This window comes from Colletotrichum lupini, chromosome 6 (assembly GCF_023278565.1).
Source record: "Colletotrichum lupini chromosome 6, complete sequence".
NCBI classification, from domain to species: domain Eukaryota; kingdom Fungi; phylum Ascomycota; class Sordariomycetes; order Glomerellales; family Glomerellaceae; genus Colletotrichum; species Colletotrichum lupini.
The window spans coordinates 3,363,719-3,388,520 of NC_064679.1; the positions used below are offsets into that span (position 1 = coordinate 3,363,719).

The window sequence follows — 24,802 nt, forward strand, 5'->3', positions numbered from 1 at the left end:
GGGAGTTGAGATGGCAATCATGGCATGGTGTTGGAGATTTGAGTATATGGCCGATTCGTCTGGCGGTTCGAAATCGTGTGGTCGTCGGGAGGGTAAGCGCGCTTAGATCTCGGGACGGATGCATTCAAACGGCGGGAGGATGCGACGGCGAGAAGGTATACGGGTGCCAATTCCTCGCTCGAGGTAGCGATGGTCCTGGAGCTTTGCACGGGGCGAAGGGGCGACAGGCGCTGCACCTAGCATCAAACTAATGTTGGGAAAGGACGATAAGGCGGATGGCTGTGTCGCAGACGGAGAAGGAACGAGGGGCGCCGAGGCAAGTGACGGCCGGCAGGGTGCAAGCTTGATATTTCTGAGATAGTACGGATAGTGGCGCCTAAGAGGTCGGGTACCGTTAGAGAAATCTAATAGCCAAGCCGTCAGCAAAGCAGGTGCCAATACCAGTGCCGGGAACGGGGCCGGTGGAGATTGTGACCTGGCACAAGACTAGCACGGCGCCGTGGTAAAGCGAGGCTTGATGTTGGAGAAGAGTTAACTACCTTGGGTAATTGAGTTGGTATGGTTGAAGCAGACAAAGACGCGGCTTCCGAAAGTCAAGCGAGGATGGGGGACGATTTGACGGACGGAGCGGGGTCGCAATATGTTGGTGGTGAAGGGCCGGGTGCGGAGTCAGATGGCAGACGAGGGGGGATCCCGTCTGTTGGCGGATGGACTTTGGTAGATGAAGGGCAGGCAAATAAGGGGGGATCCCGTCTGTTGGCGGATGGACTTTGGTAGATGAAGGGCAGGCAAATAAGGGGGAAGGACGTTCGGAACAGTACCTTACCTTACTGCGACGGGATGCCCAGCATGCAGTAAGGTAGGAGGGAAATGGGTAGTGGTGGGCAATGGGAATACCACAGGGTCCCGGGTGCGGACGAGGATCCGAAGAATTGGTCGGGTACCGCCGTACCGGAGACTAAAATTGTCAACGGTCCGCCGGTAAACTGTCTCGCTTACCTCAACCAATTGTGTAGGCTCCAACCGTAATTCTCTCTTTCACCCATCTGCCCTATCTACCTAGTTTATGCACCCATGGCCAGGTACTCAGTCTCAGAGCAACATGAAGCATGCTCCGGTCTAGCATTTGCGATGCAGCGTACCCAAGGTAAATGAGTGCTACGTTGTACCACGGGAAGGAACCCTATCTTCGGTATCGGTACAGAGTACCTACAGTAGATACCTTCCCTACCAAAGGTAAGGTAGACAATGGGATTTACGGATGGGGATACCGCGAGATGGATCGAGTATTGAAGTACTGCGTAGGTGGGGTTGGACGTACCAAATCCAGTTCAAGGTGCCCGCCGCCGTCAGGTTGGGTCGGCCAATGACAGCGCCTGAAGCGACGGCATGCTCAAGCGACTGGTACTGGGACTTCCCGTCATGCTCTCAGCTCTGTGCCCACCTACACGGCCCATGCCCCTACTGAACTATTCTGGTCCAGTCTAGTCTGTTCCTGCTGCCACCATGTCCGCTGCCAGTAGGCTGCACACCTGCTCAACGCTCAACATGATGGCTCCATGTACGGGCGTAACGGATCGAGTTCTTGCAGTTCACAGTCACACTGTCAGGAGCCTGAGAGCTTAGTGTCTGTCAGGCCAAGTTTGGGGATCACGATGTTCAGCGAGGCAATGCAAGTGGTGCGTGCTTAGATAGCTCGACATCTCCCTGCCCGTCTCACGTTAACCTAAGCCCAAGGTAGCTTTCTTTGACGCCGGAGCATGCATGTTCACTCACTATCGATGTTCAACTACCTCATCCCGAGGATATGGCCAGTCCTGGTCAGTTTGACATAGCACTGGGCTCGGTTGAGAGACGCAATATCGACTATTGACAGCCTCTGGACGAATACGGCCACATTGGTTGGTTGCTAATAGGTGGGGGTCATTGTCAATGGAAAGTTGCTTACCTTACCTTAATTGAACCAGGGGATTCTGTCAAGATTTGCCGCAACCTTTTTCTTTCCTCGCCGAAAATCAGAATCCAAGCCTGCGGTTTCCTACCTTACCTAGGTACCTACTCACTTAGTCTTTCAGCGCTTGGCAGCCCTCGGTCAGCCTGCTCTGTGGTTAGCGTCCTGTCCTGTCCTGTCCTGTCAACCTTACCTTCTTACTCAACGTTCCTTGCCCGGCTTCACTCTTTCTTCGTTTGATCACCTTAGGACTGAGTTGCTCCCGAGTGTTCCTTCAGGCCCTCTTCCCATCGTTTCCGCACCATCATTTATGACTCCTACTCGACAAAATCATCTCTTTACACTCAATCAACTCAATGGCCTTTTGTCAACTACGTTTGCGATTAAGATACCCTTGCTTGTAGATGGGTCCCGCTCACTGCGACCCATACTTCCACCTCCCCAATCCGACTATCCGACCTCTCCTGCATCTAAGCATAACACGCGCTGCTGCGTGAGCCTGTCTCGCCTCATACTCTGGTAGCGCAGCACTTTTCAATTCAAGGGTTGACTGTGTATTATAGCTACTGCCCCGTATCACAAGTCTCACTTCGCTCAACGAAGCCGTGCCTCCCTATTCTCATCCACCGATCGTAGATAGTGAATCACCTCGAGAAAGTCGAGCGGCAGCCATGTCGGCTTTGCCCGACCCTCTCGTGAGAAGAAACCGGGGCTACTTAGGCAGTGACAGCTCCGCCTTGTCCGCTCGCGATATTCAGGTACGTTCACTTACTGATTTCGTCCCGTCTCTGGTTTCCTGTTCCTACGCCACCACTCGCCTCGGTGCGCCTTTAGCTCTTACTTAGCCTCGTCCCGCACCTTGACAGCTGCTTCGATCCTTCATCGCATCTTACATCGGACGTTAGCTCATCATTCTTCCAGGACCGCAGTCAGTTGCGTTATGAGCTCGATCTCAACTCGTGGAACCTGCGTATTTGGGGCGTAGCCGCATCGGGTTTTCTAACAGATTCGTGAGCTATCCTCTCAATGCTCTCACCTAGAATGTGATCATCCAACAGCAGTACATTGACTATATCGCGTAGCTACAACCTCTTTTCCACAAATGTTATTCTTGCCTCCATAGCATTTGTGTACTGGCCTTCACCCGGCGAAAGATGGCAAGGGCTGCTCATCAACTTCTTCACTCTTCTGGGATCCGTGATTGGTCAATTGCTCTTTGGCTTTCTGGCCGACTTCTATGGACGAACACGCCTTTATGGCATTGAGCTTGTACTTGTCATTGTGTCGACAATTGGTGTTGCCACTAGCAGCTATGGCTTCGATGACATGAGCTTCCTGGCTCTTTTCATCTGGGTGAGTTACTACCGCCGGTTTCACTTCTCTTCTCCACTCTCCGTTGAGGACCTTCTCAGCTGACATCTGGAACTCTTATAGTGGCGCTTCGTGATGGGTATCGGTGAGCAACCAAGTTCGGCCGTTCCGTTGATTCGGCTCGAACAACCACGACTAACTCAAGAACAAAAGGCATCGGTGCCGAGTATCCCCTTAGCGCAGTCATAACCTCAGAATGGTCGAGCACTCAGTCCAGGGGAACTATGATCTCTTCTGTCAGTCAGCGAGTAACTTCTAAGTCCTCGGACCTCACTACTAACCAAAAGTGTTAGACATTCATGATGCAGCCCATAGGCCAAGCTCTTGCCCAGCTTGTCGGCCTCTGGGTTCTCGTCGGTCGTGACAAAAGCGAGGGCCTACAAGCCATGCAGTGTGGCCTCGACACGAAATATGATAGGGAATGTCGCCGCGCCGTCGATGGCATTTGGCGCATCGTCATCGGCTCTGGCGCCGTCCCCGCTCTTTTAGCCATCATTTTCCGGTTCTTTTTGTTCGACTGCGGATTATACAGTCTCGAGGTCAGGAACAAGCCCGGTATCGCCTTGAGAAACACGCAGAGAGTATACGGCGCTCCTGCTGGCGCGACAGCCGGCTACCCCATGACCCCTCAAGATGGGATGCAACCAACCAACTCACAACAGCCTATGCCCATCCAATTTTCTAAGCAGGATCTTTACAGGTACTTCATCGAAGACGGAAATTGGTACTACCTACTAGGTGAGCTCTTCGCCCAATTCTCTACGGGTTGGATTACGAGACATCGTCTCGGGTCTTGAGAGTTCACAGTTGTGGCCTCTTGTGTTTGACAGCACACATAGACTAACCATGACGCAGGCACCGCTGCAACATGGTTTTTCCTTGATGTAAGCTTCTATGGTCTCAGTCTTGACAATAGAGGGACTCTGTCAGACATGTGGGCGACCACGGGACCGACGCCCATCGACGACCGGCTACCGTGCTGGAACTCCAAGTTTCCTGACGGCAACGCAACCGCACGACTATGGAGCCAGACCGGCCTTCCGGTCTGGCAGACAGACGCAACTCTACCTTGCAACACCATCTATGATGTGCTTCTGGAACAGGCCAAGCAGTATTTGTTGACTGTGTCCATCGCCTCGATCGCCGGCAGTGCCTGTTTTGTCGTCGCTGCCAATAGGATCCCGAGAAGACTTTGGCTCACAGTTTCCTTTTTCGTTCTGGCTATACTATTTGTCATTACGGGTTGTGTATACTATGGCGTCAACAGAACCCCCGGAGCGCCGGCGACTGTCGTATTTGTGGCGCTATGCCACTTCATGTTCAACTTTGGTACGTGTCTTCTCGATTGCTCACATGCCGGCAGCAACTAACAGATGGCTTTTTTCTTCCTCCAGGGGCAAACACCCTGACCTTCATCATCCCAGCGGAAATCTTCCCAACCTGTTACCGCTGCACCTGCCACGGCATCTCCGCCGCCGCCGGAAAGCTGGGCAGCATCGTGGCCCTCCTCGTCGTGTATGGCATCAACTCGTCCTACACCGCCGTCAATCGGCAGGGACTCATCTTTTTGCTCTTTGGCTCCTTTGTCGCCGTCGGCGCCGTCTTCTCTTGGGCCTATCTGCCCGACTCCCAGCGGTGGGTCATTGACGAGGACACCGGGCGGCGCGTGCTGGAGCAGAAAACGCTCGAGGAGCTGGGAGAGGGGCGTGAGAGGGCGAGGCAACTAGGCGAGGTGATTACTGTCAAGGAAAAGTGGCATGATCTGAAGAGGAGGAGGGTGTCGCCTTCGCCTTCGCAGGCAACGAATCCGTAAGAAGAATGTTTTGAACAGTTGGGGATTAAACCATCTTTCAGGATACCTAGGATGAATAGTCTGGTTCGAATAATTTGGCTTGAGGGCAGTGGAAATCTTGACCTCTTTTTTTTCGGCCAATCCACATACATAATCATTGTGATTTGTTTCACTACACACCATCCTTCTCGTCCCCCAAGTAGTTATGTTCACGCTCATCACCCATCCACCAAGCAAAAACTTCCTCCCCAAACGGTCTTCAAATGCTCAGCTGTCCATCCGGATCAAGAGCCACCTGCAAAAACTCCACAGTCTCAGCATACACAGCTTTCCCGCTCGTCGTAGCCTGTACGTGCACGTTGCTCTCGAGCGCGTCAAGCCACTTCGCCCAGCGCAAACCCGGCGCGGGCGCAGGCCACCCGCACATCGGCTGCAGGACGCGCGAGAGACGGACGGCAAAGGGTGCAAAGTGTACGTCAACGAGGGACATTGTGTTGCCCAGAAAGAACGGTCCTTCCTCGTCGGCGGCGAGGACGAGGTCCTTGATCGCGTTTTGGAGGCGCTCAATGTACTGCGGTCGCAGGGTCGGATCAGGACTGCGGAGGAGGCGGTAGAATGCTGGGGCGAGACGGGTGTTTATCTAAGGTTGGATACTCTGTGTTAGGACTATGATGGTGCTGATGCTTGCCTAGAAGACAAGGGAGGGAGTATGACTGACGTGACCTATCCATTGTCGACAATTTGCGCGGAGCTTTACGTCGGATGGGAAGAGTGGGATGGTACTGTCCATGTCTTCGAGCTGTATAGCCGGCAATGTTGCGAATGATTAACAAAGAGGGAGTTCGATGAGGAAGGGGGCATGCGTATCTGCGGAGGAGTTTAGACTGACATATTCCAATATCACGCCGCTGTCGGCACAAGCCCAGTCGCCCTGCCGTATCGCAGGGACGGTTCCCCTGGGATTTGCTTCCAGCAGCGGTTGCGATGCGGCCACCTTGTAGGGATCTTCTTCGCAGTACTGGTACGCTAGGCCCTTTGCTTCGAGTGCGATCCAGACGCTCTGAGAAAAGGGGCTGAAGGGAGGGAGGTAATTAGATTGATATATGAGAGACAGATGGAGAGTTCTGCCAGAGAAAGGACGAACCAGTAACATGCGGAATACAGCTTCAGATCGCTCTCTTTCTCATGCTTCTTGATGGTCCAGTGAGCTCGGCCCGTTGCCTTTCTAGGCCCATCATTCTATTTCAGCGACATGGTATCAGTTTCTGGGGAGGCATCTTCACTATCAGCGTAATGTAAGTAACCCTCACCTTGGCTGCATCGGTCTTATGCTTGGCAAGATACCGCTGTATACTATTCTTCTTCACCTCGTCGCTCTTGGCTAGGGTATGCTGATGCGGTCCAGGGATGCCGCTGACGCTGATGTGGCCATTAACCCGCTGAATTGTCCAAAACTTCTGCCCGGGCGCGGGCAAGTTGTTCGGCGTGGCGGGCGCGACCCTCAGCTCCCTCTCCCCGGGCGGCGCGAGCACGGTGTGCGCCCCGTTGAGCGCCTGACCGCCGTTCAGAGGCACGTAGGTGCCGTCGTCGACGTCGTGGAGGGTGGCGCCCGGGAAATACTCTGTGATCTTGATCTTGACGTCGCACAGGTTGAGCTTGCGCGAGATGCGGTTGCGGCGCTTCTTGGTCGGGTCGTCGGACTTTTTGGTGCCGGGAGGGCGGCCCTTGAGGCGGCAGTCCCAGTAGTGCGAGATGAAGGGCTTCTTCTTGTAGTTTTGGGTCGAGCGGTGGGAGTAGACATTGTCTACGTGTGGAAAGTAGGTTTCGAATCTTTTGACATGGTTAGACAATGGTACCTTGGGGTTGTTGGGCAGTGCTGCTGCAGCTGCGGCTGGAGTAGGGGAATAACGGACTGCTCATGAGTGAGAATGATGAGGCCATCTGCGTCAAACAGCTTCTGCCGCCACTCATCGAGGTTCGGGGGGTCGAGGACCCATTTTGTGCTCAAAAGACTGCCGTGTGGCCTCCATCCGGGGGTAGTGGTACCGTCAATAGGGATGAATCCGGCGGGCCCGACGAGAGACTCGCCCGTCTCAATCGTAATGGCTTCTGGCATCGCAAGGCCCGGCGCCAAAATACCAAACTGGCCATGCTGAACTGGCGATGGCTCCATCACGGGGCCATGGACTAACCGGTGTGAAATATTGGACGGTGACGGGCCCGTTGGTCCAAAACCACTGCCACCGACACCAGGCACCGCTACAGCATGCTGCTGCTCAGTTTGCCCGTCTGCGGCAGAAGTTATGTGTACATCCTGATCTCGTGAGAGCTCGGCGTGAAATACCGATTGGTGGGCCTCCATCCCAGACATGTCGATGGAAGACCCGTTGTTAGTAGGGGGGCCGGAGCCGGGGCGGAAGTGGGTTACGGCACCGGCATCGGCACCGGTAGCAAAAGGCGGAGGTGGCGGTGGCGGCTGCTGTAGCTGCTGGGCAGCGGGGTGGAGACTATGCGGAGGGATGGTCTCGCCCCTGCTTGCTGGAGAGACTTCAAACGGCGAGGACGGACCTGCTGGCATTTGACGCACGCGGGTGGGTGTTCAAAAAGATGCGGCGTGTTGCTGCTTTAATGCGTCGTGCCTTCGTCGACGCCGCAGTGGTTGGGGAAAAGTGGATAACGAGTGTTGGTCGACGTTGGGTACCACACTACACAGCCACAGGCTATGTATTACAACTGGTAGCAACTAGCTATAACTATACATAGGGGCTTCTGCCCACATTAGGGGCTTCTACCTATATTACCTAGAAAAATTAACTACTACTTAATATATTATATTAACCCTACTTTTACCCTTAGTAATCTAGTAGTATAACTTATAATACGACTTAGTACTAAGAATTTCTTTTTTATTAGCTTATTATAACTAGGATTTAATTTATTAAATAATCTTTACTTTATTCTTATAAAAAATACGACTAATAATAGCTAAGCTAAAAGCTAAATAATTATTATATTTTTATATTAATAATACGAACTACCCTTATATAATAAGAGTTATAAACGTTAATTAATATTATATAACGCGGGTATTATAGCGAGCTAAATAAATTATTAATATTTATATTAATAAAGTCGAACTAAACTACCTTATTAAATTTTTAAAATCGGTACGAGGAGTTAATATAGTAATCTAATAAATCTATATTATAAAGTTCGATTACTAACTAATGTTATTTAATAATACTTATTTAATAACTCCTATTTAATTATAGTCGTTACTTATTATACTTTTAGTATTAATAATAATACGTATTACTAACCTAAATAATTATTTTAATTTAAAAAGTCTTATTATTAACCTAAGTAATTACTACTTACGCCCTTCTTTACTTAGCGACTATAACGAGTTAGTAAAGCTTTTTAAAATAGTAAATAGTAATATAAATAGTAATAACTAGCTTATAAATAATAATAACCCGATTAGTAGTCTCTTTACTAATATAATTACCTAAATTATTATAATAATAGCCTTAATTATAAATAATATAAATAATAGTAACGATAGTAGCCGATAATTAACTCTTAGACTTAATAATAATTAGTTTATATCCCTAAAGCTAGAGGAGATTAGATATTTCGATCTAACTAGTTATAATAATTCGAAATATAATATTACTTTTAATACTAAGTTTATTACTTATATTAACGTTTATATTTTTTATAATAAGCTCTAATATCTCGTAATAACTAGAGGCGACGTAGTTATTAGGGAGGTATAGTCGTCTTATTTACTAAATATAACGTTAATATAATATATTACTAAGCTTATATAATTAGAATAACTAGCTCTATTTAACTACGAAATATAAATTATTACTAAGATTTTATAAAAGTAGTTTAAGTAAAAAAAATTTAAAGCCCTTAACGCGTTATATATACAGAAACTTATAATTAAGGACTTTATTAATAAATATATAATTAGATTATTTATATAAATAATAATTTATAACGTATAAAATGCGGAGATCGACGACGTTTAGGTATAATTTAGAGTTATTTTTAAAGCTCTTAATAACGAAATCTAAGTATAAATAAAAAAGTTAACGGTAATAATAACTCTAACTTAGTTCTTAAACCGCTTTAATAATAAAAAGAGTATTTTAATTTATATAGCTAAGGATAAATATCTTATATAAAATAATTACTAAGTATAATAAGTAATAATAAGCTCTTTATATAATAACGACCTAGTCCCTAAACTAAAGTTAGTTTTATAAAAAAGAGGATACTAAAATGCTCCCTATTTATTATAAAAACCGGAGTTTAATAATTACTAACCGAACTATAATTATTAATAATTTAATAAGTAGTCTAATTATAATTAGTATAATAACTTTAATCGTCCGAACGACTATAGGCTACTTACTTAGTATAATAACTTGTATAGAGGTAATAATTCCTAGGGAAGTAATTAGTTAAATAATTAACTTATAACGTAGGCTAATAGCTAAATAACTAATACTACGTAATAAACGTAATAGAGTACTTGGTTTTAGCTATACTAACCCCCCTAAATAAGAAGTTCTATAGCGCTATTATAATTTAGTAAGTATACCTATAACCTTAGTAATAACTTTAATAAATTATATTAGTAATATAATAATTATTATTTAAACCGTTTTAATTATAACTAATTATATTATACGTATATATAAGCTTATATATTAAAAAAATAGGACGAAGAGCTATTAAAATAAAACGAGGATTAAAATTTAAAATAAGCGTACTACGGTAATAACTAGTTAAAAAAACTAAATATAAATAATAATTTTAATAATACGGACTACGGACTTTTAGACTACGATCCGGTACCCGTAATTAGGGACGTAGTATTTTTTATTACTAGCTCTTTAAATATATATAATTATAAGAGATAAAATAAGTAATTTGCTTTAAGTAATAGACTATTTTAATATCTTTATAACGTATACGACGTAGGTTTTTAATATAAATTATAAATACTAATGGCTAACGCTTTTTTTAAGATTCCCTAGTTATTAAACGACGAGGATTAGGGAAAAGTATACTTAATAATATTATATTAGTAATAGAGGACGATATAATAATTATTTTATTAATAATAAATACTCTAGTTACTAATAAAGCTAGACTACTTATTATTATTTTTATTACGGATTCTAAGTTAGATATTAGGATAGGATTCGGAATAAGAATATTTATTATTATACGATTACGATTTATAACTTCTTTTAATAATAATATTAAGGAGGAGGTTTATATTAATATAGGCTATAGTCGATTGATTACTAACCAATAATAAATTATAACTATTTTTTTATTTTTAAAAATTAGATAACGCGCCGTTCCTCTAATTATTAAAAGTATTAGAATAAATATATACTAAATATAAGACTATATAATCTTCTTATTTTATATTAAGGGTACTATTATAGACAATAGTATATTATCCTTAGTATATTTTATATAAGAGGTATTACTAATTAATAGCTTATAAATAAATATATTAATTAATACCGATATTATAAAACAAAAAAAATTTAAAATCGACTTTACTACTTTTATTATTATTATTTAATTATATAATATTAACGTCCCGGCGTTTTATAATACTAAACGTAGATTACTTATTAAGGCTACGATCCGATTAGCTATAATAATAACTATATTATTATATATATTTTCTTTACTCTTAGTTTTATATTTTATAATAACTAACGAAGACCTATTATTTAAGCTAGTACTATATAATAAGTTCGTATTTTACGTATTATTAACTAACGAGAATATATATTATATTATAATTATTAATAACATTAATAAACTTATTATAATTTTTATAAAAGCTAAGGTCGGCTCCCTTAATTTAATTATTAAAAATACTTACTATTAATAAGTTAATAACGACTAAGTAAGTATAATAACTAATTTTAGTAATATAAATAATAAGCTAAACGAGGCTATAATTTCTAAATTAATAGAGGTCTAGCTAATGGACTAAATAAAAAAATATATAACCGGAATTATAATATATAACGGAGCTAATAAAGTAGATTACTTTATATCCCTATTAAACTATTTTTAAAACGTTTTTAAAAATACCGGTTTTATTAATATTCCTAAAGACTAATAAATACGAATTATTCTTAAACTAAGCTAAGAAAAGGAGGTCCTTAAGACGAGGAAGATTTATTATTTAGGAGTTAATAAAAAAAAAAAGTCCGGAAATAATTAAATATACTTATTAACTAGGGACGATTATATTATATTATAAACTTAGTACTATTTTTATTCTTAGTTTTTATAATATAGTATAAAGTTAATAAAAAATAAAAAGGCCATATAGTTATTAATATCTATAAATTAAATAAGATTATATTTTTAAATAGCTACTTAATACGATTATAAAACGATATTTTTAATATTATTAAAAATAAGCGTTATATTATAATTATAAATATAAGTTCGTTTTATTATTAATAGTAAGTATATCCCGAATCTCGCGACGCTTTTATAATTATTATACTTAATAAATAGTATATTTTTAACTACGCTATAATAAGTTATAAAAACTCGAACGCTTATATTTAATAATAAATAAACGCCCTTTTTATAAATATCTTAGCCTAATTATATTATAATAATATTATTATTAAATCTAATATATTAAAAAAGTATATTACTAACTTCGATGCCGTTTTTTATTTATTATAATAAAAAAATATTAATATTAACTTATTAAAGACCTTTATAAGATTTCTAAATACTACCGTTCTTAAATAATACGTCAATACCTTTAGCTTATTTATTATAATAAAAAAGTTAAATACTCTTAAATAACTTAAATATCTAACGACCCTCTATAACCTCGAGATATTTATTAGCCTCATAAAGTATTTCCATAATAACGTCCCGGGATATATATTTATTATAAAATTACTAAAATAATTAAAAACGGATTTATTATAATAAAAGACTAAAAATAATAAACGAATTATTAATAAAGATCCTAGGTATAAATAATAAATAAAATTAGTCCTAATTATAACTATTAATAAGGAACGGTATGCGTTTAAACAAGTACGTAACGACTTATTAAATAATATTAAGCTATATTATTACGACTTAATACGACCGCTATTTATTAATTTTAATATAATAATAACGGGTATTAGTACTATAGCCTATTATATTAAGCTAAAAATACTATAAATAATTATAAATAATAAAGGGAAGCTAACTAAACTATTATTAAAAAGTACTATTTAATTAGTATTATACTTATTACGAACCTTATCTAAGCTAGAAAAAAGATATTAGCTAACGGAAATAGAAATACTAGGTTTTATCTAGGTCCTAAAGAAATATAACTACTAGATCTCCGTATTAAAACTTATTACGATAATTGTTACTAATTATTCTATTATTATAAGCCTATAACGATAATTAAATATTACTAATATTATAATAAATAGTATTAATAATAAGAAACTAATTAGGGTAATAAAGTACGCTAATTAATTTAATATTTAGGTTATATATAAGCTAAGTAAAGAATATATTATACTAAACGCGCTATTTAAATTATTAATTAACCTAAGATATAACGAGCTAAATCCGATAAATAGTAGCTTAGACGTTTTATTAAACGACGTACTAAATAATTAAGTAATATAAATATAGGCATAATTAGTTTTCCTAACTAACGATACTTATATTATATAAATTAGTTTACTACTAATATATATAATTAACGATTAGTAATTAAAAAACGATATTATATTACTAACGATATAGAATAATATTAGTATAATTCTTCTCGAGATAGTACCGAGTTTCAAAAAAAAAATCTAATAGGGCTATAATATAGACCTAGTTTTTAAATTTATTATTAAAATAGTCCGTAATAATATAATATTACTTAAAAAGAACCGTACTAAATTACTATTTTTTTTATGTAAGGGACTATTATAAAAAGTAACGTATAGTATATATAACTAATTATATATTTTTTAAATATACTATATTAATATTTTCGAAACGGCTTATAAAGAAAACTATATAGGCTATAATAAAATAGCTACGATATTATTTAGATATTATATACTACGACTTATATAGAATTTAAAGCGCTATATTTAAAGTTACCCGACGTACTTAATAATAAAACTTAAAATATACTAACTATATAGTAATATATAACCTATTATACCGTTACTATATCCTTATTATATAATTATTATTAATTTTATTCTAGGACTACTAACTTTAAAAAAAAGATATAACTATATCTTATTAGTAACTAATAAGATATTGAAATAGATTAGTTTAATACCTAGATATAAAACGATAATAATAAAAGAATAGGCGACGTTACTAATAGAGTTTTTATAGTACTATAACTAGGGACTATTAAAGGTAATTTTAAGTAATAAAGACTTTAAATTCTTTTTTATAATATAGAAATATATATAAAATAAGTATAATAATAAACTATTATACTTAATAGCTTATTATTCTTAGATTAATAATTAGAGTAAATAGATAAACCTTATAGTCGAGTCGGTATTACGAATATACTTTATATTATTAAAATCCCTAGACCGATAGCCTAATAATATTCCCTAATTATAATTCGAGATTAATAATAGTAAATTAGCGGTAATAACTAAGTTACCTAACGAAATTATTTTAGGATTTACTTCTAATAATATTATTAACGTAGTTATAAATATAATAAATAAATGACTAACTAAACTAGAGATACAACTTAAAGTATACGATATTATTACTATCGTAACTATTTAAATAAAATTATACTACGACTAAAAGCGCTTTATTAAATTTTTCGAGGTTAAATAATATATTATACTAAGATTATACCGTAGTTATAATATATTATAATTAACTATACTAAGAAAAAAATACTTATAATAATATACTAGGCTTTTTATAATCCTTAAACGGGTTAAATAACTCGTATATAAGCTCGACTTATTTTAATATATAAAGATATACGACGTAATTTTAGTTAATTATTTAGAACTAGTACTACTACTTAATATTTACGGACGAGTACTATCAATACTAATAGTAATTTTATTTACTAATTTACTAAAGAAAGTTATTAATATTTAATAAAATAGGAATAGATTATAGTTCTTATTATAACTAGAGGGACTAGGTAAATAATATAAATAGTAGCTAGAACTTTTTTATAAAATTATTATAATAAAGTATCTATTATTATAAAAAGAAGAATATTTAATTTAACTAAATAATAATTCCTTTTTATAATAAAAAATAGTATTAATTATTCTTAATTTTAAGTACTTATTTACAGCCGAAAATCGAACTTATTATTTAATCTCGACTTTATATCGCTTATAACTAGCTATTTAAACCTTATTTCTACTTATTTTAGTTATACCTTTTTCTTCCCCTCTATATACTTATATTAAAATAATATAACTAAGTAAAATTAATAATAACCTTACTAATTTAGCTAGTTAGGTATATAACGAGAAAAGTACTAATTAAATATTTATTAATAATTTTAATAATCCGGTAACCCCTAATATTAATTATATAAACGTTTCTAAGTTATTATAATACCCACTAACTATTAAAAATAAGAATAACGGACTATTTAAAATAAGAAACGAGGACGATAACTTAATAAGTAAGGAGGACCCCGGACTTAAAACTAAATATAAGGGATTTATTAGTTTATTTAGCGTATATAACCTATTTATTATAAACCTACTTTCTAAAAAACTTAGAATATTTAATATTTAACTATTTATAATATTAAATAATATTACTTAGAAAATTTAAAATTAAATAAATAAAAAGCTATTATTTTAGTTAGAGAAAATAATAGCTTAAACCCCGATTATAATTAATAACGACTTATTATTTATAGAGTTAGAAATTAAGAATAAAAAAGCTAATAATACGAAGTTATTATTAAATAATAATAACGATTTTTTAAAAATTAAAAAGGGGATTAGTAACGAGGAGTTTAATAAAAAAGAATTTAATAATAGCGTTTTACTCAATAAAAAGCTATTAATAAAAAAAAAACGTAAAACTAAAAGAATAAAAAATATAAGTAATAAAAAGCTAAAAATAACGATTTTATAAAAGAATCCTCCTTAGGACGATTTACTAAAAAAGATACTTATACTCCTAAAGCTAATTCTTAACGATCCCCTAATATAACTAATTAGAATTAATCTAAGTATATTTATTTTAAATAAGATAATACTTAAATAGTATTACTTAATTCCTAAGTTAATATAATAAGGTCGGTTATATAAAAAAATTATAATAGTTTATATTATATTATAATATTTTTTAATAACGACTTAAATAATATTATTTTCTTAGAATTTAATAAAATTTTAGTTATAACGACTTTTTATTAAACGCTTATAAATAATTAAAAAAAAAGGCGACTTATTATTATATTTTATATATAGAGCTTTATATAAAATTATTAAAAAAGAGGTAATAGCTAAGGAAATCGTAATAGTAATATATTTATATAGCCTTAGCCTATTAAAAAGTTAGCGTAACTATTTTAACTAAATTAATTTATTAAAATACCTTATTATTTATAATTTTATAGAGCTTAGATATAATAATATATTAAATACACTTTTTACTATTTATAAATAATAAAAGCTAATATTTCGAACTACTAATACGACTCCCGGGCCTTAATACTTATTTTTAAAATAATTAAAATAATTACTAATTAAAAAAGAGAAGCCTAGGGATATAATTTTATAATATAATACGACCCTAGTTTAAAATAATAATAAAAGATTTTATAAGTTTATATAAAAAATTATTATTAAGACGACGATAGATAATAAGGTAAGGATAATTTTTTTTTAATAAGAAATATAAAAAAAAGGATAGTAAGAAGAAATAGATTATATAATAAAAATAACTAATATAATAATTCCTAACGATAAGTAAAAAAAAAATTATTAAAAAAGTACTTTATAATCTTAATACTAAACTACGGGGATAACTTAGTAACTTATTACCGAAGTATTATATTATTAAGTATAATAATTATGACTACTATAGAATATTTTAAATAATATATTTATAACGATTATAATAGTATTATATTACGATAGTATTATATTTAAAAGAAATAATTAGGGAATATAAGCGACGAGGACGTTATAAAATTTTAATTAGGGGATAGGTTATTATATTATATAGCTATAAGCTATATACTATAACTAGTAATAACTAGCTATAAGTATATATAGGGGCTTTTGCTTATATTAAGGGCTTTTGCTTATATTACTTAGAAGAATTAACCACTACTTGATATATCACATTGACCTTACCTTTGCCCCCGGCATTGGGTGCCCAGTGGTTTTACCTCAGCAACGTGCGGCCGGGGTGCGGCAAGGCGGCAACTGGTGCACGGGCCCGACGAGCTTTGGCCATCGCAACCACTATCACCAGCACCACCAACGCTACTTCATCTGGGGCTGCCATTTCATGTCTACAGGCACCGTCAACTGTGGTTAGGCAGTCCTTTTCTTGTTAAGTTCTTTTACTTACATGAGATGAGATGGCGTCAAATTTGTTCAAATTACCTTAGATGGCATCTGACGAAATATCAGTCAATCATACATCAGCCATTCTGTCCGTGGGAGTCGTGTGGTTTATTCATGAGTCCTGCAGTAATCTCAGATCAACGCTCTCAACCGTTTGCCTGCCTCTACTAGTGCGGTCAGTGAGTCCCGTATTATACACATCCAAGACCGTCGATTTCCATTCGACATCATCTAGTATCAACTGCCGTATTTTGAAACATAAAAAATTGTCCCAAATGGCTCCGTGGCCGTGAACTCCTTACTCCGTGACCTGATCAGTCAATCAACAACCGCTCAGTTTGTCGCATCCCACGATGAAAGATCCATTGCATCCATCGGCCCCATATTCATCAGTGATCGAAGTACACCCTCGGCGACAGGCGTCATGCCCGTCTGTCCCTGCAAGTCGCCCCAGCCATTCGGCATTCCAAAATCCGCTCCAGGTGTATCAGGCATAGAAAACCTTTGATTCGGCGTCAGCCCAGTGCGGATGCCAAAACCGCCCGCATCGTTGAAGTAGTTAGTATTTGCGTCTACGCTCCCTCGAGCGTTGTTGTTTGATTGCGTCGTAGCTGCGTTGGCATCGAAAGAGTTCCTCCCGGACCCATCGAGTCCGCCTGCCATAGTCACTCGCGGATCTGAAGCAGTCGAGTTCGGTGTTGGCCGGTTAGACTGGTCACCGTCTGGTGAACCGGACATGTTGTTGTCGCCACTGCTTTCGCTTTGTCCGAATCCAGTAACACGGCCACTGCTTGATCCCGATTTGTCGTACATGGACCCGGAGCTCGGTGTCAATGAGTTTCCATGCAATGGGAGGTTGTTGGTACTGTTTGAACCATACAATAGAGACGCCTCTGCGGACAACCAGCCGCCTGGACCACCGAGATTAGTCGTCGCAGAGGCAGAGATGGGGGCGCTTTCGTCATTCTGGCCAGGCTCAACGATGTTCGGCGCATTGGCGGCATTCCCATCATCATCCACAGTCTTCATGAAGTGACACTCGTTACGGTAGGACATGATACCCTGAACGCCTTCCGGATCGTCACACACAGCACCACTCTTGGCGGTGCCGTTGCCGCTGGCCGAGCCGGGCTGTCAAACGATTAGCACATGTAAAACCACCGAGAAGATTGTTCACTCACGCTTTCACCGCTGCGGGGAAATGCCGTCTTGAGTTTTGGTATTCTCATAGCAAGGGCTTCTAAGTCAACGTCCAACTGCACAAGGAACGATTCTGTGAGAGGGTTCCTTCTCTTTAGTGCGTTCATGGCTGAGAGAAGGAACCTTAATGAGTCGGCTGTTTGGCTATCGTCTGGACGACTCTTGAGATATTGAACAAATACCCTTGCTGCAACGTAAAGACAGAAGGATATAAAGGGGTTCATCTGAGACTTGTTAGTACCTCAGGTCTTACAAGACACTTGCTCGACATACCGCTGAGAGGTCCATGTGTGAGATCATTCTCATGATACTCGCGATCTCGTTTGCCGCTGTAATACAGCGCACCTTGCTTTCTGCACTGACTGAAGCCGGAAGTTTGTTCTTATCTGCCTTGAAGATGGCGGCCTGGTGCAGACAGATTGTCGATGTGTGGATGCTCATATTGGTGAAGACGATGTTAGGGTTGCCCAGACCAATGGGAAGCTTGAGGTGCGACGGCAAACAGAGAGAAGTGTTGAGAAGGATGTTGTCCATGTTGCGGTGCCGCTTCCAGAACTCGCCGTTGAGGTCGTGGTCTCGGTCATCGGGGTCAGGCCGGTGCAAGTGAATCAGGTTGCGGCCAAAGAGGCATGCCATCAGTACGATGCCTCCAAAAGAGGAGAGTTTGCCAGCCCCGGACGGGCTCATGCAGTCTTGCAGCGACTGCGTCTGCTCGGGTCGGCTCATGTCGAAAGACTCCTCGGTACAAGGCAGGTTCGTCATGATGTCCTTTTCATCCACCGTCATCGGCCACCCAGTGCCAATACTTGCGTAGCGATCTTCGCAAAATGCCATCCAAAAGGTACGTCGTCTCTCCTCACGCTCGGTCCAATCCCTCGGCGGTGGAAGACACTGCTTCACGTCCAATCCGGCACCATCGAGACGGTGCAGGCCAATCCTGAGCACAATTTAGCTATCGAGTCCTGGTTGGTAGATATCATGAGCTCACATTTGACACAGGCGAATGGCAGAACCCGTGCTCATCCAAGCTCTCGGGAAGTACATCATCTTGAATTCGTATGAGGCAAGCAGCACATGGGTCTGAGCATGAGCCACAGATATCATGTGCTCGCCATAGCCTTTGATGTAATCTGCCTCGACATACTTACGAGCTCTTTGATAGAACAAGTCTTTGAGGTCAAGGTATTTTTCAGTGATTGAGCACGACAAGGTCCAGATGGCATATCGTAGTGCAACTGGCGGTCGTTGGTTTGGAGCCCTACCGGTCACGTCAGTATGGGTTTAGCCGCTTTCAAACATGGGTAGCTGGATGGGGCCCGTACAAGTTCATGGCTGCTAGATATCTATACTTGTGGATCATAGGCACGGATGGATGAACCTTTTCAAAGAAGATTTGGTGGCTGCGAAGCAACCGTCAGTGAGTACGGTGGCCTTGAGGAGATATCGTGATGATACTGACAGCTCATCGATGGTTTCCTGTGGAGGAAGAGGTTCTTCAAGGCCCAGTCCAATCATTTCCCAAGTGAAGTTGCTCCCGGCGTTGCTCATGCCTATTGACATGCTCGAGTTGAAGTTGAAATCATCCATAGGAGGGGCAGCCGCATTCTGAGCCTGAGGAGACTCGCCGGTGAAGCGCCATCGGTCGACGTCGTGGTCGCCGCCGAGACCAAGAGTGGGATTAGGAATACTGTAACTAGTCGGAGCGGCAGTAGTTCGGCTACGATTCGCTGCAGCTGCGTCCAAGTTGTGAGGTATGTTGGAGGAGGGATTGGATGGCACGGGGGGAGGGTCTTGGGTCTTGAGCAGGGTTTCGACTTGTTCTATACAGGGTGTAAAGACGTTCAGTCAGTCAAGGCGATGGACAGCAACACACGGGGAAAAGAAGAAGACGTGGAACGAGGAAGGCAAAGGTCAAAAAAGAGCAAGGCGCAAAGACGGGAATGCTCACTCAGTCGTTCCTCTAGAGCCTTGACATATCCTCGCTTGGGGCCACTCTTCCTGCGAACCTCATCGTAGGCGCAAGAATGGCCAAGCCTGGCGCAAGTGCTGCAACTGGGCCGCACTCCGTCACACTTCAACTTGCGCTTCCGGCATATCATACATGCTAGGCGCTTCGGCTTGGGAACGTTGCTGTTATCGGCGGCCCCTTCCCGACCATTGGATTCGGCGTCTGGGCTGTGAGGGCGTTTGTGGGAGTTGGCGCCATTTGTGTCTGGCGGCGTGGGTGTACTTGAGGACATGATGGAAGGCAAAGTCTCAGCGAATCCAACTACTAATTTAATATCCGCCGATCGTACGGTCGGGCAATCCGAAGGATGATTGTGGACGAAGCAGGGCGATTTCTCTTGTTATCGGAGGGCGAAACCGAACGTAAAGATGCCCTCAATCCATAGGCGCACGCGCGCACAATTACAACGGATACGGCTGCTGACTGTCGTGTTTCGTTCTAGTCGAGGCTCGTCGCACAAAGGGTGAGACGTCGTGGGGCGCTTCGAAATGGGATTGACGTCGAGAAAAGGTTTCTGGGTATTCGTACGGAGTTTGGTGTTGCAGAATATGCCAAGTCGAAAGGGGAAAAAGGTAGAGGTCGTCGGTGACTGGTAGTGTAGGCAAAGGTGAAAGAGCGAAGAGGGCGGGCGGAGAATGGGTTATCGGTCGTCGTTGGGGCGGTGGAGAGGAGAGTGGAGGGTACCTAGGTAGGCGTACGAAGTAGAGGAGACGGGGAGAAGGAAGCAGTGTCGGGTTCTGTCAGGAGCGCGAGATTTGGGGTTGAGAAGCAAGGATGGATAGAAGCGGAGGATTAGGTGCCGTGGTGCAGCTGAGCGTGAGGTTTGGTGGTAGGTACCAGGCCAATTGCGTAGTATGGTACCTACTCAAGGGCACTTAGGTACTGAGGGGCTGGCTGGCCATTAGCATCTCTCATCAGTCCGTACCTAGGTAGGACTCCCAATTACTATGTAGTGTGGGAGACTCGAGCGTCTGGCAGTCAGTCTGCGAGTACAGTAGCGATACGGCCTTGCCGCCATACCCCTTCCAGCCGAGCCTATGATTAATAAGGTACTCCGTATCCCGTACCTTCGATAAAGTCCAAGTACATTATGGACATGGGCCCCTAGCTTTCTGTACCTACCGTAAATGTCCACTCCATCTACTCCGTACCTACATACGCGGTTATGATATGCCCAGCACGATGGACAATCCGTGGACGGTGGACGCCACGAAAACCGTATTGCCTACCTAGGCGTTTGACATTTCGTGGGCACTTTATTCTAAATCACTTCGAGGCGTGAATAATGAAGTATTCGCGTCTAATTCTTAGGTGTGTATCCATACAGTAGCGAATGCCCACCACGACTAATCAGCTGGTGAGACACCGAGAAACCCTGCACATATGTATGCCTAGTGGGCAGTGCCGGAAAAGACCCTGCGTGCCTGCGTTGAAAGTGAAAAGCGAGAAACACGAGTCGGATCGGATAGGTACTAGCACAAGCAAGATCGCGAATACGCTTATTGACAATTTGGCACTGAAATCCAGGTCCAATTTCTCACTCACTTTCCCTTGAGACTCGCAGTAGCGGAGCGGAGTAGAAGTGTGGACCGTCAGGCATGTGCTACCTACTTTGGCCTTGGTGTCTATGGATAACTCCAAGTACCGAGCATACCGTGTAAAGTACCTCAGGCATAATGGTCAATGTTGTTATGTCTCCGTTCACTTGTCACCCTTGAGCTAAATTTCTTCAGGCAGCTGGAAGACAAACTTTGTTCAAGAGTTAACATTTCACTCCCCCTTCCACCCTTCCTCCTTGCCCTACGATGCCGCGACGTTTTCACCGTACGTTAGGTCACATCATGCATGGGAGGAAGTGTGGTAGCCAACGTGTCAACCTACACCACCTCAGCGACCAACGTCCGGCTAAAACCCGGGAGCAGAGCTGGCCGAGGCTTTGGTAAGGTGCCTTAGAGGAGTTCTCACCAGCACTCCTAGGCAAACGTCTGGACGCGCAACTTGCACTCACACTCACACCACAATCTCATGCACCATAGCCACACTGCGCTAGGAGACAACCGCTGTGCTGCCCATGAATCCGGTACACCGTACAGCTGCTCACGACCCCAGCATCTGCCGTCCGCCAATGATGATGTCCAAGCCCCTCTGCTTTGTACCCAAGGCAGTGATCATCTCATAATTGTGACACAGGATAAAGTAAGGTGAGGGAGGGTGGCATACGCTGCATGTGTAGGTGTAGGTAAGCCCGTAGTAGGTAAGCACGTAGGGTACTTTTCTGCAAGTCGCACCACCCTCTCATCAAATTCCCTTGAGGAGTCTCGATACAAAGCTCTCTCTATCTTTCATCTTATTTCCCTGCATCTGGCACTTACATATGTATGGGCTCTGCAAAGACGCGCAGAATACCACGTGCAGGATGCATCATTCGCATCTCATGTCTTCTCCAGTCTGGATTTCATCCGAGGGCGAGGTCAGGCAATGTCAAATAAGGCGCATGTTTCCCGGCAGGCTATGTATGTGACGAAGAACACAGGCTCCTCGGCCCACATGTTCAAATACACCGTCGTTGGACGTGGAAGTAATGGAGGTCTTTATTGCTGTGCTGCTGTTCTGGGTTCTGCTACTTATCCTGCAGTCAGCTGTCAAAATAGCTTACAACACTTGATAGGGCCGCAATCGTTTCTCTGCCTCCGACTCCCGTTTCTTCCCTAACCGGCGTCAAGTTGGGCCGATCTGACTCCGGCAACAGGCAGTCAAGCTTCTCGGTCTTCCGATCTTGCAGCTCAAGCTACTCTCCCTAGACCCCTATGCCTGAGGTGCCATGTAAAGTCGACACATAACTACTCAGCTTCAAAAATTAGTAGATATGACGCAGGAACCTGTATTTTCCTTTTCGAGATGGAATTTTCGAGACTCTACTCCTATCTATCTCACTGAAGAAATCTACCTACCCGGGGCTGAAAAGGCTATTTCTGCGCCGTAGTAGAGAAGTCCACCTCTTCGGAATGGCGACGTTGTGTCTTGTCACTTCTTCTCTGCATCCACCCCGACGATGCGAAGAACGCCAAGATCACTGTATGCCAGACAATATTTCGTTGGCGCCCAGGCCACAACCGGGCAAGGACCAGCTGTCTTGAAGGTATGGACGTGGTCTCCTGACTCTGCATGTCGAATATCCAGTCCAGAGCCTGGCGATGTAGTCAGCATCTGCGCTTTTCTGGCACCAGGCGACTTACCTTCATCGCTGCCTCCGACCAAGAAGTTACCATCAAAGGTGAAGCCTGTACAACCATTAGACACTGTTCGCAGTTACTAGCATATTTATTCAACTCACTGATAGACCGCACTGGGCCAATCATGCTGGTTATGGTTCGCTGGCAAATCCAGTCTGTTGTGTCCCACAGAGAAATTATGGAATCCGAACCTCCCGTGGCAAGATAACGTCCTGTGGGTTGTAGCTCGGCTGTCAAGCAGGAAGACGTGTGTCCGTTGAGGGTAAACTCCTTTGACTCATCACCATGTTTGAACTGGAAGGCAGGCTTGAAATCGGGATATGTCAAGATCCGTGTTCTTCCCTCGCCGGTTGTCAAGAAGATCGTATCGCCGGCCCAGTCAAAAGCAATCTGGTTGGTCTGACTGGGCTGCTGATGCGACGATATCGGCGCAGACTGTGTTGGTGACAGTACAAAGATATTATCCGTCTGGCAGATTGAGTGTCAGCCGAATGTACCCAAGTAATGCCAAAATCAACGTGGCTGACCTTATTTCCAACGACTAGAGACTGTCCGTCGGGCGCCCATACTAGAGTGAAGGCGTCTCCCAAGCCTCTTATCTCGTTGATGCAAGTCTTGGACCGAACGTCCCAGAATTTGACGACTCCATCGTTGCTTACACTACACAACTCAGCATCCTTGACTGGGTTGAATGCAACCTTTTCAATGGCAGCGGAGTGTCCTTTTAGCTCAGTTGAAAACCGTACGTTTGGCTTCTCCGGATTCCCTACAGAAGTAAGATATGTCAGCCTGCTTGCCCCATGGACAAGCGAATCACGTTCATCACGTACAGACGCGTAGCGTTTTGTCCGATGAGCCTGTCGCGACCAAAGTTCCCAATGGATTCCAGGCTATTGATCGTAGCCTGCAAGAATAGTCAGTATCTCCAACTCAAAAGCTCCACAGGGACTGTCCATAGGTAGGGGTCATACGTGTGCCCTCTAGAGCTTGAGCTGGGATCGTGGTACGGCTGGCTCTTGAGGTTGGTCAGAAAAGCCGGAAACCTCTCCTTGGAGAGGCTCAGCCTTGTGCGAGGAGGCACCATTATGACGCGCCAGGAACGCCTTGTATGATGAGCAGCAATGTGGGTTGAGTACAATCCTAAATGGTATGTGAGGGTCAGTCTGGGAGCGCAACTCGAACAGTGGAGGAGCAAGCTGGAAAATACGATAGTATGCAGTGTGAGTCGACCGCAGTGATCGGGATTCAAGTACACAATACTAATCGATCAGTACATACAGACTGAGTCTCTCAGCAGAACAAAATCAATGCTGTCTAGACTGTACGCTGATTATTGTTGGTCGACGCCAAACCCCAAAATGGACTTCACAATGTTGTCGTTAGTATGCAGGAGCGAATGCGGTATACAAAGTGGATATCTGTACCTACCTAGGTGCTTGGGTACCTTACTCCCCTGTATGAGGTAGGTAGGTAGTATCTCAAGGCACACCTCATTGAGTTCATCTTGCGGCGCCACTGATTATCTAATGATGCTCGGGTAAGGCGGTCCGAACAAAGCGCCTGTAACATGCTGGAGTGCTGCGTGCAGCTGCCAAAGACCGAAAAAGGCGGGTCGGG

The 24,802-nt window shown here is 41.5% G+C and overlaps 4 protein-coding genes across 4 annotated transcripts; 1 reads left to right on the plus strand and 3 right to left on the minus strand.

Annotated features, from left to right (window-relative positions):
* Positions 1-2,622: 2,622 nt before the first annotated feature.
* On the plus strand, positions 2,623-5,135 carry CLUP02_12524 (phosphate transporter; the record flags this gene model as incomplete). Its single annotated transcript, XM_049291488.1, has 8 exons — positions 2,623-2,709; positions 2,786-2,961; positions 3,034-3,304; positions 3,386-3,407; positions 3,476-3,558; positions 3,616-4,060; positions 4,178-4,651; positions 4,717-5,135. 8 exons carry the CDS (start codon positions 2,623-2,625, stop codon positions 5,133-5,135), a joined length of 1,977 nt encoding a protein of 658 aa, XP_049148633.1.
* Positions 5,136-5,373: 238 nt separating this feature from the next.
* CLUP02_12525 (glutathione S-transferase domain-containing protein) lies at positions 5,374-7,692 on the minus strand (the record flags this gene model as incomplete). The annotated part of the gene is made up of 6 exons (XM_049291489.1): positions 5,374-5,754; positions 5,833-5,913; positions 6,004-6,187; positions 6,259-6,353; positions 6,425-6,944; positions 6,971-7,692. The coding sequence occupies 6 exons, from the start codon at positions 7,690-7,692 to the stop codon at positions 5,374-5,376; spliced, it is 1,983 nt and encodes a 660-aa protein (XP_049148634.1).
* A 9,385-nt stretch (positions 7,693-17,077) lies between these two features.
* On the minus strand, positions 17,078-21,050 carry CLUP02_12526 (fungal specific transcription factor; the record flags this gene model as incomplete). The annotated part of the gene is made up of 13 exons (XM_049291490.1): positions 17,078-17,875; positions 17,926-18,168; positions 18,218-18,881; positions 18,933-19,202; positions 19,267-19,344; positions 19,404-19,764; positions 19,893-20,173; positions 20,242-20,375; positions 20,411-20,541; positions 20,637-20,762; positions 20,828-20,842; positions 20,899-20,923; positions 21,006-21,050. 13 exons carry the CDS (start codon positions 21,048-21,050, stop codon positions 17,078-17,080), a joined length of 3,171 nt encoding a protein of 1,056 aa, XP_049148635.1.
* Positions 21,051-22,976: 1,926 nt separating this feature from the next.
* CLUP02_12527 (WD domain-containing protein) lies at positions 22,977-24,269 on the minus strand (the record flags this gene model as incomplete). The annotated part of the gene is made up of 6 exons (XM_049291491.1): positions 22,977-23,140; positions 23,189-23,233; positions 23,287-23,653; positions 23,713-23,951; positions 24,020-24,075; positions 24,157-24,269. The coding sequence occupies 6 exons, from the start codon at positions 24,267-24,269 to the stop codon at positions 22,977-22,979; spliced, it is 984 nt and encodes a 327-aa protein (XP_049148636.1).
* Positions 24,270-24,802: the final 533 nt, after the last annotated feature.